General features: G+C 46.7%; 1 protein-coding gene across 4 annotated transcripts in view; it reads right to left on the reverse strand.

The window, feature by feature from the left end:
• Window positions 1-15,103, reverse strand: part of GPD1L (glycerol-3-phosphate dehydrogenase 1 like) — a 56,942-nt gene that overhangs the window by 12,291 nt on the left and 29,548 nt on the right. For all 4 annotated transcript variants that reach the window (XM_049871195.1, XM_049871194.1, XM_049871197.1 and 1 more), the window contains exons 4-5: window positions 14,410-14,548; window positions 6,835-6,947 (exon numbers count right to left, since the gene is read on the reverse strand). In XM_049871195.1, coding sequence (XP_049727152.1) covers window positions 6,835-6,947; window positions 14,410-14,548 — 252 coding nt within the window. The remainder of the gene's footprint in view (window positions 1-6,834; window positions 6,948-14,409; window positions 14,549-15,103) is intronic.

A 15,103-nucleotide genomic window follows, 5' to 3' on the forward strand; every position in this document is an offset into this window, starting at 1 on the left:
ACCAGCCAAGTTGACACGTATCTCTTTGGTGGACACAATGCAATCCGTAACAACCCCTTCAAGGCTGTTGTCAGCTGTCAGTGAGTCAATTCAGACTCACGATGACGCCATGTGTACAGAGCAGACCTGCTCCATAGTGCTTTCAAAGTTGTGACCTTTCAGAAGCAGATTGCCAGGACTTTCTTCCAAGGCACGCTGGGGGTGGGTTCGAACTGTCAACTTTTTGGCTAGTAGTCAAGTACTTTATTGTCTGCACCACCCAGGGACTCCTCCTACCAGGTAAAAAATGAAACCCATTGCCGCTGAGTTGACTATGTCTCATGGTGACCCCATGTGTTACAGAGAACTGCCCTATAGGGTTTTCTTGGCTGTAATCTTTATGGCAGCAGATCTCTAGGCCTTTCTTCTGCCGTGCCGCAGGGCAGAAGCTTGCCTGAGGTCACACGGAACAGGGCAGGCTGTGTTTCAAACCCAGGCATGGCCTGGCCCCGCATCCTCTCACCCTGCTGCCTCACTGTCCGCGGACGTGAGGAGGGAAGCGTGTGCTAACATTTCAAGGACAACAGGGAGACGGTCACACTGTGCTGCTCAAGGCCGGGGAGTGAAAGGCACAGATGGACGCTAGAGTCAAGATGAGAGAGAACTTTCTAGCAGGAAGAGCTGACCCCCCACCCCCATTCAACTGAAGGTTGCTTCAGAGGCAAAGGAGTGAGCTCCCTGTCACTGGAACCACACAAGCAGGGCCTGTATGGACAGCCCTGACCTCCAAGGCAGTGCTTCTGACTCTCATGTGTCATAGCACTCAGGAAAGAGTGTTATTTTAGAGGCTGTTATGAATTGAATTCTGTTCCCACCTCGAATATGTGTTGGAATCCTAACCTCTATACCCATTGATATAATGTAATCACCTTCTATAATCTAAGCTATGGTAATGCAATCAATCAGCAGGTTGAGGCCATACCAGGGCAGGGCGCACCCTAAACGTAAGCACTTCTGAGCTGTAAAAACAGCAGGTTAGATACACGGGGTAGAGAGAGGCCATGTGAGGACCGTCTACAAGCCAAGCAACCAAGGACGGCCTGGGGTTACCAACAAGGAAGCAATCAACATGGCTGAGACCCTGATTCGAACCTTTAGTGTCCAGAACTGTGAGGAAATAAATTTCTGTTCTTTAAAGCCGCCCTGTTGTGGCATTTCTGTGATGGCAGCACCAGGTTACTAAGACAGAAGCACATGGAGAAACCAGGTGAGGCTGCCCACGGTTCGGGGCTCCAGTGGCCTCCCAGCACAAAGTTTCCCACTGTGGGGAAGAAGGCATCGCTTCAGGATAACCCCCCGCTTCTAGGGGGACTCTGGGCCCCGGCCGAGTTTAATCGTCTTATGGTGGATCTTGACACCCACACGATCTCTTTCCACCACTTATCACTGTCAAAAGGAAAATAAATATACTGAGCCAGTCGGAACGTGTCTGAATAGCATCCGAGCAGATGTCCTCTGAGACTGCCCAGCTGTGAAAATTATCATTATCTGCTGTGTGTTTAAATCTGCCTTAAACTCTTCTAGAGCTAAAAATACCATGATTTTCAGAAGACAGACGGGCTGGCGCCCTTCCCCACTCCCTGGGTTATGGCAGCGCTCAGAGGCAACCATCCACCCCAAGTGCCATCTTTGCAGTTCTGGAATGGGACAGGCCAGACAGGACTCAGCTCCTCTTCGACTCCCGCCCTCCCGCAGAGAAAATAAACCTGGAGAACCAGCCCCTGCTACCTAAAGGTCATGCAAATACCCCCCACCTACAAAGCATTGCCCACTGAAACCCAAGGCAGTATCGCTGTTTTCTCTGAGTCCAATAATCCATCTGGCTCTCCCGAGGCCAGCTCCTAATGCACTGGGCCTAAGTGGAAAGTCGGCCAACAGGTGTTTGGGCTTACTAAAGGCAAGTCACCAGGTGGGGTCTGCAGGCTGGCCCCCGCATAGGGCAGCCAGGTCAAGATGGCAAGGGGGGACTGAGATCAAGCCCACCCTTGGCTCAGCACACTGGGCCCCCGATATGAGGCTACCTTACCTACAGCAGCAGTGTCCAACGTGATGACTTAAGTGTTCTTTGTATCTGCCCTGTCCAATACAGTAGCCACTTGCCACATGTGGCTATTGAAATGTGCCTTCTGTGACCCAGGAACTGGATTTTTAAATTTAACTTAAATGCAAACTTAAATAGCCACACATGGCTACAGTACAGGCCTCGTTCTTGTTCACACAAAGGTGCCACTGGGCCTACCAGTGGCCCTGACTAGAGACGAGGAATAGGCTTGTACATCACAGCATGGTGATCAGAGCCAAGGCCCCGGAGCAAGCTAACTAAATGGCCAGCTACTGATGGTAGTTACCCCCTGCAGAAGCCATGATGGCGTAGTGGTTAAAGTGCTCAACGGCTAACCAAAAAGTTGGTGGATCAAACCCACCAGTCGCTCTTCAGAAGAAAGAAGTGGCAGTCTGCTTGCCTAAAGATTACAGCCTTGGAAACCCTATGGGGCAGTTCTACTCTGTCCTCCAGTGTCGCTAAGAGTCAGAATCAACTCAGCGACAGTGGGTTTGGTTTTTAAACCCATTGCAAAAGCTAGACAATGAATAAGGAAGATGGAAGAAGAACCGATGCCTTTGAATTGTGGCGTTGGTGAAGAATACTGAAGACACCACGGGCTGCCAGAAGAACGAACAAATCGATCCTGGAAGAAGTACAGCTAGAATGCTCCTTAGAAGATGCTGAGACTATGTCTCATGTACCTTGGACATGTTATCAGGAAGGACCAGTCCCTGGAGAAGGCCATCATGCTTGGTAAAGTAGAGGATCAGTGAAAAAGAGAACGACCCTCAACAAGATGGACTGACACAGTGGCTGCAACAATGGGCTCAAGTGTAGCTGCAATTGTGAGAGTGATGCAGGACCAGGCAGTGTTTCTTCCTGCTGTGCACAGGGTCGCTATGAGTCGGAACCAACTCGACGGCACCTAACAACAGCTCTGTCCTACAGGGCCGCTGAGTCAGAGTCAGCTCAAAGGCAGTGGGTTTGGTTTGGGCGGGTTGGTACCTCTTAAAATGTATATTAAAACAGACAAAAAAGAACACCCCCAGTGCAAGAAGGCAGACAGAGAAAAACATACACTGCAGAATTCCATGTATGAAAACACACACTATAACGTACAAAAGCGGCTTAGCAGCTGCCTGCGACTGGTGGTGTGGCGGTGAACTGCAAAGCGGCAGCACGCGGAATGTCCTGGGAGCGACAGAAGTGTTCTGTGCTGTACTGGTGGCTTCACAGGTGTGGAAACACAGCTGTCAACGCTCACTGTATTACACGCTTCAAATGGATGCAGCTTAACGTACACAAATTTTACTCCAATAAAGTTGATTCGAAAAGACAAAAAAAGTTTCCCTTATTGGTTAGGAGATTAAGTTAGCTAAGAGGTGAAGAATATCCTAAAGGCAGTAAGATGCCCTGGTTTCAAATGATTATGCATAATTCCTTTGAACTTTTTCTTATTTTATCCTTCTAGTGAGCTGTTTTCATGTTTTTTTTTTTTCTTCTTGTAAGTAAAACTCCCTCATGTTTTGGAGCGTGAGAAAGATAAAGCAGGTTTTTTTTTTAATTGGTTAATATGGAGGAAGATTACTAAAGATCGTTCAAGTGAAAAAAAAAAAAAAAGAAACTAGGTGTCAAACTATTCCAATGGTAACATCTAGTTTTTTATCTTAAAAAGAGGACACGCACAGACGCACGCTGGCTAAAAGTCTGGAAGGACAGACAGGAAACATTAACAGTGGTTATCTCAGGATGCTGGCATTATGGGTACTCTTCACTACTTCAAACTCTTGTGTGTGTGAACACAATGAATGTGCATCACTTTTATAATGAGGAATGACAACAAAAAAATCAACAAAGGCATTATTTATGCAATGAAACCAAGCCACAACAAGGGTGGGCTTCATTTTACTCATTGTGCCTTGGATGCACACCAGAAAGAAGTCAAGTTGTACATAGCAACTCAAGAACACTGGATTCAGATTCTCGAAACCTCCATTCGGACCTTGACTGTGCCAAAAATTGGTACACGAGAGCCATTTACTCTCTCCAGGTTGCCATCTCCTTGTCTATACGACGCCATGTTGTTGTTAGGTGTCGTCGAGTCGGTTCCGACTCACAGTGACCCTATGCCTGGTCCAGCACCTTCCTCACAATCATTCTTATGCTTGAGCCCATTGTTGCAGCCACTTTGTCAATCCATCTTGTTTAAGGATCTTCTTTTTCATTGACTGTCTACTTTACCAAGGATGAGGTCCTTCTCCAGGGACTGATCCCTCCTGATAACATGTCCAAACTATGTGAGACATAGTCTTGCCATCCTTGTTTTTAAAGAGCATTCTGGCTGCACTTCTTCTAAGACAGATTTGTTCATTCTTCTGGCGGTTCATGCTATATTCCATATTCTTCGCCAACACCATAATTTAAAGGCATCAATTCTCCTTTGGTCTTCCTTATTCATTGTCCAACTTCAATACTTCAATTACTGCCAACATGCCTATTTCTCAGTTTCCAGAAATCCCAGCTCTGTGGCAAACAGACAGGAATCATGGTAACTGAGCCCATTTCAAAAGATCACCAGGGGAAGGACAATGAACGGCCCTCATTCCCATCTGCCTCAGTCTCCCACAAACCACTTTCCATAATGGTTCCCATTGCCGTTGAGTCAATTCCGACTCCGAGAGGCCCTAGAGGACAGAGTAGAACCACCCCACAGAGTTTCCAAAGCTGTAATCTTTATGGAAGCGGACTGCCTCATCTTTCTCCCTTGGAGTGGCTGGTCGGTTCAAACCACCAACTTTCCGGTTAGCTGCCGAGTGCTTAACCACTATGCCACTTAGGGTTCCTTTTTCCAAAATGAATAGTGGAAAACAAAACAAAACCCAAAACCAGTGCCATAGAGTCAATTCTGACTCATAGCTACCTTATGGGACAGAGTAGAACTGCCCCACAGGGTTTTCAAGGAGCGGCTGGTAGATCTGAACTGCCACAGGCATAAATTCACTTACAGGCTTCCTGCCAGCAAAAATGAAAAGTCATCCTAAGTTCAGAAACAAGACCAGCAGGGGCTCCTGTGAGCAGCAGCTTTTCCAGGGCCCTCGATGCAGCATCTGTCTTCTCCTCCAGCAGCCTTTGTTCTGGGCCAGACTTCACAGCCTCTCCACCCACCACCAAAAATATCCTGTCACTTAAAAACGGCTTTGGAGCAGCAGAGGCCAGAGCTGAGCGATTAGGCATTCATGATGCCCCCTGCTGTCAAGGGGTCCTTAGTTTAATGAAGTACTATTAAAAACACATAAAAAGCTCAATCAACAAAAATAAGCAAAGGAGCCATAGCCAGCGTTTTAAATGTGTAACAGGGCCTGCATGCAAAGTGGAGAATGTCCCACAGAAGCCCTGAGAAATATGGGAGCATGCAGGCCGGGAACCCAAGCCTTTAACTGGCTTTAATTTTTAAAATTCGCCTTGAACAGGCGCAAGTGACCACACGTATACACCCAATATTAATTTGAGAAAGTGGTTTTAAAATCTGACCAGAAAAAAAAAAAATATGTACAATTTATCAGAAAGAGTGGGAAGGCATTCTTTGGACTTTGGCCTCCTCCGCATTTTTTTAACCTCTGCAATTCTCACAGTGACCCTACAGGACAGAGCAAAACTGTTCCACAGGGTTTCTAAGGAGTGGCTGGTAGGTTTGAACTGCTGATCTTTTGGTTAGCAGTCTGAGTTCTTAACCACTGCACCACCACGGGTCGACGTGAGTGCCAGTTGCCCAAAATGTCTAACTTCCTTCTGAAGTGCTCAAATTCTTGAAAAGTAGCTTTTTTTTTTTTTTTTGCTACAAAGGAGATGACCAGGAGTGTCTAAAAGGGGTTGTTCGTATTGAGAGCTCTCTCTCTGCTCCTTTTTTGGTCAACTCCAACTAAAACAGCTCTGATTTCAACAGGAGGCAGCTGCTGTGAGCCCCAGCTCTCAGCTCGCCATTTCCCACAGTCAGGAGAGAGTGAGGGATGGGGAGCAAGGCTTTAAAGGGCAGCCGTGAACAAGTCAGGAGCCCAAGCACAGAAACTCTTCCTTTTACCATCTCACGCCACTGGCCGGTAGATAAAACCCAAACCAAACCCACTACCATCGAGTTGACTCTGACTCTTAGCGACCTTACAGGACAGAGTAGAAGTGCTCCACGCGGTTTCCATGGAGCAGCTGGTGGATTCGAACTGCTGACCTTCTGGTTAGCAACCAAGCTCTTTAACCACTGTCCTACCAGGCCCAGAAGATGCTGCTTCTTTAATCTCATCTTTTCCCTTCACTGGCATAAGACACAACCATTCTTAGGAAAACCTCTGATGGCAGCAGACTTTTTTTTTCCTTTAAAAAGAACAACCATCCAAGCCAAGAGAGTAGCCTAACTCAGAGGAAATAAGTCCCTTTTCCTGTGAGAAATATGATGAATGAACAGAGTAATCTGCTCTGGGTTAAAACCCTGCAATCAAGGTACTCTCTACTCAGGTTGCCAATTTCCCAAAGAACAAAACACCGTAATTCTCCCAGATTTACAAATAAAAGCAGAGCCGAGCCACCCAGGAAAGGCTGTGGGGGGAAAGGAAGTTAGGAACAAGGCTCCTGATTCACTCTTCTTCCCTGAAATAAGTGCGCAGAACACAGAGCCCATTCTTAGGATTGGATTCGAGAATGCTAACGTTTGCCTGGCATGACTGACTCCTCTCCTTGAGAAAGAACAAGGCTGACGTTACCTTCAGAGCACCACAAAGTTCAACAGTATCTGCGTCATCAACCACTGTAATCCGGAAGTTTGGAGTCTGCAGAAGTTCCTTGAACAGAAGGCCGTTCTCCATAACTTTGCTGCCTGTTTTAAAGTTGGAGAAAACAAAAATTGATAACAGTCTCTCATCTTAGTTTTCACACCTAATTCAGTTTAAGGAACCGTAGTGGCACTGTGGTTAAGTGCTCAGATGCTAACTGAAAGGTTGCTGGTTCAAAACCACCAGCCACTTGCAGGAGAACAGTGTGGCAGTCTGTTTCCCTAAAGATTTATGGCCTTGGAAACCCCACGGCGCAGTTCTACTCTGTCCAGTAGGGTTGCTATGAGCTGGAATCAACTCAACAACAATGGGTTAATGCAACTGAAAATAACTTTTAAACTATTCATTATAAGAAATTTAGAAAATACATGGGAGCAAAAAAAGAAAATAAAAATGTCCGGTAATAGCACCAGGAACAATCATTAATGACTTGACATCCATCTTTGACTTACAGAAATACATATTGTTTTTCTCAAACTGGGAACTCACCCATATGATCTCATAACCTGCTTTCCTCGAATTTTACGGCATGAATAATTCGACGATATCCTGTATTTTCTGTATGGTTGTTAAACGGCTACACAGTATTCTATCGTGTATGTAATGTATTTTATCTAATTATCTTTTCAGTATTTGACATCAAGGATTGTCCCGGCTTTCTGCTAACATAAACTCAACTTTTATCTGTGGCAGATTACTGTTCAAAGCTATTCACTCTCATTTCCACAGGAAGAGAGTACCCCTTTCCACTGACCTCAGGCTTGAGCACATGATGTGCCCTGGACTCGCTGTGGGTAGAGGCAGGGGCTCAGCCACGTGACATGGTTTGGCCAATGGGATGTTAACACACGATGAGGCAGAGGAAGGAAGCTCCCCTGCGCAGTGGGGCTCTGCTCTTGTAGCTCTAGCAGGACCACGGGCACATGCCCCAGCTAGCCCAAGGGCCCAGCGGGAAGGTGACAGCCACACAGAGTATAGCCACCCCAGTCCTGCTACCCCGCTGCCCCAGCCATGATCAGCCAACCCCCAGCGGACCCACAAAGGCCTTGGCTGTGCTTATTTTGCACAGCACAGAGATTTTCTCATTATCTGTGACTCAGCATCCCTCCAGCCATAGACAACTGATACAGCAACACGAACAGTTTCATTGGTTAAATCCCTGAAGATGGAATTGCAGTCAGAGTGCCTGTTTCTGCTAACACTATACTCCCTGCCACTGGGACAGTGTCTGGGCTGTGACGAATCAATGTGGTAGTTTTCATGTTTTATTATTTATTTGGGGGTTTGGGGAACTTTGGTTAAAAAACAAACAAAAAAGCCTTACATACAAAGCCTGATGTGATACTTGCTCTGGTTAATGGGGTATGTGGCAGGGGTAACCAAACCACAAAACCCAACCAAACCCACTGCCATTGAGTTGATGCCGACTCACAGCGACCCCATAGGGTTTTTGGGGCCGTAAATCTTTACAGAAGCAGACTGTCACATCATCTTTGTGACAGAGGCCAGAGGAATCCCTGAGACCATGGCCCCTGGGCACCCTGCTAGCCCAGAACTGAAGCCACTCCCAAAGCCCACTTTTCAGACAAAGATTAGACAAGCCTATAAAATAAACAATAACACATGTGAAGAACCTGCTTCTTAGTTCAATCAAATACATGAGACCAAACGGGCAACACCTGCCAAAATGCAAAGACGAGAGGGTAGGAAGGGACAAGAACTAGACGAATGGACATGGGGAACCTGGAGTGGAAGGGGGGGCGACCAACGTCACAAAACAATTTGTGTAAAATTTTTGAAGGAGAAACTAACTTGAGCTTTAAACTTTCACCTAAAACACAATACAATTAAAAAATTCTCACCCAGGTGCTCTGGTTCCAGGACCCATGCTCTGAACCTCTATGCTGTGCTGTCTTTTGGGGGTGGGAAAAGAGAAGAATAAAACAAGCAAAAATCACAATGAGAGCCATGGACTTCCAAAGTGCAAAAAGGGAAGACTGTCAACAATTATACCCAGAAATCAGCCAACATCAAAACAACCCAGAGTGTGGGGAGAGGATGCAGCTGTACGTGAAAACAGGGCAGCCAGGGGTTAATTATGACTAATGATAGGTGTTGAGTGTGAGGTTCAGGACACTGTTGTCTCCAGTTTATGTTTTAAATTCTCCATAATCAAACATCTAAAAAATCTACCCCAAAGGTTTAAAAATCTATTTCCTATTCTACAGGCATTACTGTTATCTGCCATTAGCTGACTTCTGCTTTTTGCAATTAGTGGAACTGTGTCAATGTATCTTCTTCCTTTTCTAAATAATTGAGCAGACGGTCTGGGTGATTCTGGGCAGCACCGTTTCCTCATCCAGGCTGGGTATACCGGCCCCTCCCCTGCATTATCTCTGCCTCCCTCCTGGGTATCTCACCACATGCCGGCTGCTCAGTGCCCCGGACATGCGGGACACTTACCAGCACCACAGATGAGCTGTTCAGCCAGCCACTTTAATCCAGCTGTCTTAGCTGGAAAATTGATTTTCGGCTGTGAACAACCTAACAGGCAGGCAGGGAGTGGTATTCTCCATTCGCCTCTGTGGCTGCAAATAACCTGGCATCCATTAGAGGTGGGTTTGATTTACAGCAACCTCACAGGCTCTCAAATGGAACCTGTAAAAATTACTTTAAGTCATGGACAAAAAAAGGAGCTAACTGTATTATTCTTATTTGCACTTTTTTTTTAAATTGTACTTTAGATGAAGGTTTACAAAGCAAACAAGTTTCTCATTAAACAATACACATATTGTTTTGTGACACTGGTTGCCAACCCCATGACATGTCAACACCCTTCCAACTTCGTGACCTTGGGTTCCCCATTATCAGCTTTCCTGCCACTCCTGCCTTCTCATTCTTGGGCCTGGGCTAATTTGCCCAGTTAGTCTAGTTTTGTTTTATGGGCCTGTCTAATCTTGGACTGAAGGGTGAACCTCAAGAGTGACTTCATTACTGAGCTGTAAGGGTGTCCAGGGCCATCCTCTGGGGGTTTCTCCTGTCTCTGTCAGACCCGTAAGTCTGGTCTTTTTCTTTTTTGTGAATTAGAATTTTGTTCTACATTTTTCTCCAGCTCTCTCCGGGACCCTTTATTGTGATCCCCGTCAGGGCAGTTAGTGGTGGTAATCGGGCACCATCTAGTTGTGCTGCACTCAGCCTGGTGGTGGACGCTGTGGTAGTTGTGGTCCATTAGTCCTTTGGACTATCTTTCCCTGTGTCTCTGGTTAACTGTATTATTCTTACCAGTCATAAGCAATGATGTGGCAAGCGGGGACCCAGGCAATCTGGTACAGAGGTGGTAATGCCCATAAGCCAAGTGGAAGGGACACCCAAAATTCAATGGGAACCAATTACAGGAAAATTCTCTATCTCTTTTACTCCAAGTTTTGGAGATCATCAACCTATTTAAGAAGACTCGTTCAAAGTCCTTATTTTGGTCAGTGATTCCACACCTGTCCATTTGCTTACACGCACCCTGAGAAGGTTATGAATCCTCTGCATTTAGCACCATGACTGATACAGAGCAAGTTTTGAAAAATATTCGGGGGATGACAATAGATGTCTCAGATTCTGTGAGTTGGTCCCAAGAGCAAAGGCGGGGGGGCTCTCACCACAAGGAGGTGCCTTCGTTCATGATGACCATAAGCATTGCTACCAATCCTGAAAACTAGGCTGTTTTTTATTCTTTCTCCACAGAAGACTCGAGTGAATCAAGATTCCCGAATCCATCAGCATTAAAAATGAATTGGTTGCCAAGAAAGGAGATCTGCATAGCCACAGTGCCATTATCGAATACAGGAAATGTAATGCTGATATAATGGACTGTACAGTGGAAGTGGAGCCCCGGTGCCGCAGCGGTTAAGAGCTTGGCCGCTAACCAAAAAGTCAGCAGTTTGAATCTACCAGCCACTCCTTGGAAACCCTATAGCGCAGCTCTACTCTGTACTATAGGGTCACTATGAGTTCGAGTCGACTCAACAGCCATGGGTTTGGTGTTTTTTTTGTTTTTTTATAATGGAATTATCAAGCATATAATAACATTCAACTCTCCCCACTGCCCCCATGCTGACTTCCACAGCCACCCCGACTCCCCCAATCCAGGCTGGAATCCAGAGTCCCTCTCTGCATCCAGCTGTCACACCTCTGGGACATTTCCTTGGCCTTTCATTCTCTTTGGTGATATTGAGGATTTTGAAGAGTCGAGGCCATCCGTTCTATAAAACAGCCTTTACTTTGACTTTGTCTGACATTTTGTCATGAACAAATTCAGGTGACATAAGACAATTTAAAAAATATCACCTTCGTATTCTTACTTTTAACTTTTTACTTAATTTAATTCAGGTCACCAGTGCCAACCACAGTCCAGTCTGGTACTGCAAACGGCCCCTCCCATGTGTCCTTCCTGCCCAAGCCCCCAGCCTTCTAGACAAACATCTTCCCACCGTCCCTGCTGAGGGACCAGGGGGCCACAGGACACCTCCCCCCATCTCGAGTGGTGACAGCTGGTTGGGATGGGGTGGACACCTGACTCCAGTTGGCCACTGACTTTCTCTGTGGAATTCCACACTGAGACCCACCCTCCCCAGTTTGCTAACAGCTGGCTCTGACCTCTAAGGACAGGTCAACCTGGGGTTAGCATGTTGGGTCCCTGTGCTGATGAGCAGCTAAGGTTCACAGAAAAAAGTCAGAAAAATGCAGATGCTGACACAGGTGAAGGTGATAATGTGGGGACCTGGTAGCCTGGAATCCTGATGTTTGTCTAGGACCACTCCTTTAGGACACCCTTAATACAAGGTACTCTTGAATTCTCAGGAAATAATCCTTCTTTACTTGGGCAGGCACACGTGTTTCTTTTACCCAAACAATCCCCCAGTAAGACAAACAGGCAGTTGTCAGGGGTCCCTGTTTTATGGATGTGGGGTGTTTCATACACTGGAAAATTGATTCACTCCTCCAAAGGGCTTCTTCAAATTTTGGGTGACCAGTAACTAGACATTTTTAGTATTCTTCCCTCTCCTAAGAAGCTCAATGTTTCTCTCCCTATTTTACAAACATGGGGAGCAGTGTAAGTAACAAGAGAGAGAAGGGCATTGATGGAGAAAGACGGCTGGGTATTCTTGTGCCCCATCCCTTGGGGGCACTGAGGCCCACCCCACAGCAGAATCCCTCCCCAACCCTGAGCTCTCAGCCTGACTCAGCACGCTTCTCATCAGCCCAGGCCCTTTCCCCTTCTACAAAGTCACCTCCAAGGACAAGACAGGTGTCAGGGGAGGGACTGTCAGGACAACAGGGAGTAGAGAGGACTGCGGGAAACTGGACAGCAAGTGTCCCATCTACTCCTCAACCCCCGCATTCTGCTGTCATTAGGGGTTCAAGCCCTATAAAACCAAATCATCCAGGTATTCGGAAGATGCCAGAAATCCGCACCTACACACATGCACAACCATCTGAGTTTCAAATCTTGGGATCTAATGCAAATTTCTTAAGTACACTGTGAAGGCATCCCTCAAAAAACACAACTGTGAGCCGAAGGCAGGCCTGCCATGGCCTCTTGCTTTGCTGCACAGGATGCTAACTGCCCCATCATTGGCCCTCTCTTCCAAGGTGCCACCTAATTTTTACCAGTAAGAGAGGGTCGGGGTCTTCTCATTAGACAACTCCATTTACAAAAAGTGCATTCTAGAAAAAAGGACTTTACTTTTGATCTAATTCAGGGTAACTACACTAATGTCTTGGAAGAAGTACAGCCAGAATGGTCCTTAGAAGCGAGGATGGCGAGACTCTGTCTCACATACTTTGGACATGTTATCAGGAGGGACCAGTCCCTGGAGAAGGACATCGTGCTTGGTAAAGTAGAGGGTCAGCAAAAAAGAGGAAGACCCTCAATGAGATGGATTGCCACAGTGGCTCCAACAATGGGCTCAAGCATTAACAACTATTGTGAGGATGGCGCAGGACTGGGCAGTGTTTTGTTCTCTTGTACATAGGGTCACCGTGAGTCGGAACTGCCTCAATACCACCTAACAACAACAACACATTAATGAGGTGCTCTTGGGAGAGAGGGTTACAAGGGGAGGGGAATGTGTCATGGCACATTAAGGGGAGAGCTGTCATGGGGTATCTTAGGTCCCTGAGTACTCAGATTCTAGGTCCTGGACTTTCCTGGGTACTGTACAAGTGTTGAACACTGGTTACTGACATGTTGGAAAGGAGATCAATCTGCCATAGCTATGGTGACCTTCAGCGATAAAAAGGTCAAAAAAGGCTCCTTGTCAAGCCTGTCATGTGAACTGCTACCCCAATCAGCCAAGAACTCCAGCAAGCAAGGGGATCCTAAACCATGTACCAATTAATTAACTGTACCAAAGATAACCTCTCCCAGAAGATGAGAGTTGGACGACTCTCTCTCTCACACACACACACAGATACAAACACTGACACAGAGGATAGACTGGGCAGAAGCTGAGACCCACAGAGAAGGCAGTAGAAGCTGTGGGTAAACAGAAGCAAGAGAGAAAGAGACGTAATGTGTCCATTTGTCTGTCTTTACAAACCCAAACACCCTAATGTGCACAGGTGGAAACCTTCCTACAACACTCAAAAAAACCCAATGCCATCAAGTCAATTCCCAAAGATGTGGCAGTCTGCTTCTGTCAGGATTTACAGCCTTGGAAACCCTCTGGGGCAGTTCCACGGACCTATACGGTTGCTATGAGTTGGAATCAACTCGTCGGCAGTGGGTTTTTAATGTGGGATTAGCGCCTCCACTCCATAATCTTTAGGAGTAGAAAGCTTTTCATTTCAGAAAACAGGAGACCCAGGTTTGTGCTGGGTTTTACTTCACACTGACTGTGTGACTTGGGGCAGGAAACTTATTCTCTGAGGCTTGCTTGCCTTTTCACCTGTGAGCAGGGATCATTCCCACCAACTGTAGATCTCTCTGGAATCTGGTGAGGATCTATCATTTGTGAGTAAAGAAAACCTGGGTTTCTAAAGCCAGGGGCACCCTACCCTGGATGTAATCAGCTGCTTCTTGGTGATACGCCCATAAAACCAAATCTGTTGCTGTTGAGTCAATTCTGACTCACAGCAACCCTATAGGACCGAGTAGAACTGCCCCATAGGGTTTCTAAGGAGTGGCTGGTGGATTCGAACTGACCTTTTGGTTAGCAGTCAAGCTCTCAACCACTACACTTCTTGGTATAAGCAACCTTGAATTCCCCTGTTTAAGCTCAATGGCTCATTACTGGGCCACAGCAGATCAAAATGCTCTCCTCGGCTTTACATTCGTCCAGGTGGACTCCTTACATAAAGCCCCCACTCCACTGGATGCCGTTAGGAGCGTTAAGGGGGTCCAGGAGGAGCCCAGCTACAGAATACATCAGACACAGAAAACGTACACGGTAAAACACCAAACATCCAGGCTCGGGGGGCCTGGGAGCCCCTCCCTCCGCAGCCAGCCCTTACCGATGGTGGTCTCACAGAACTTCTCTGCAGCCACCTCGTTGGCGATGTTGGCCCCCATGAGCACGCTGATGTCAATGCTCACCTTTTCCCGGATGATGTCGGAAATGAGTTTCAGCCCGTCCGGGCCCTTGTCTATCCCCTACGAGCACGTCAAGAAGACAGGGGAAAACACGTCATCAAATAGGAGGCTTGAGGTAGTTTTGCTTTATCAGCTATCATGATTCAGAGAGCTGATGGCATGCGCGACTTGGAAAAACACCTCTTACTAACAAGAGTAAATGAACGCATAATGCCTGTGTACTGTCTAAAGAATGATAATACAATGAACATCCGTGTGCCAACCACTCAGGTTAAGAAACAGATGATGGGCGGGAATCACTGAAGTATCCCCCGCTCCAGGGTGTCCCCACACCCCAAGGTCATCCTTCTCTTTCACCAGGGTCAACTACTATCCCAAATGCTGTATTCCTTGTTTCCTTGCTTTTCTTGATCACCTTATCCCACGTAACTGTCCCTAAGCAATACACTGAAGCCCTGGTGGCACAGTGGTTAAGAGCTTGGCTGCTAACCAAAAGGTTGGCAGTCTGAATCCACCAGCTGCTCCTTGGAAACCCTATGAGGCAGTTCTACTCTGTCCCATAGGGTCACTAAGAGTTGCAATCGACTTTTTTTTTTGGAATTGTACTGCTTGTGT

Source organism: Elephas maximus, chromosome 27, assembly GCF_024166365.1.
Source record: "Elephas maximus indicus isolate mEleMax1 chromosome 27, mEleMax1 primary haplotype, whole genome shotgun sequence".
Lineage (NCBI taxonomy): Eukaryota > Metazoa > Chordata > Mammalia > Proboscidea > Elephantidae > Elephas > Elephas maximus.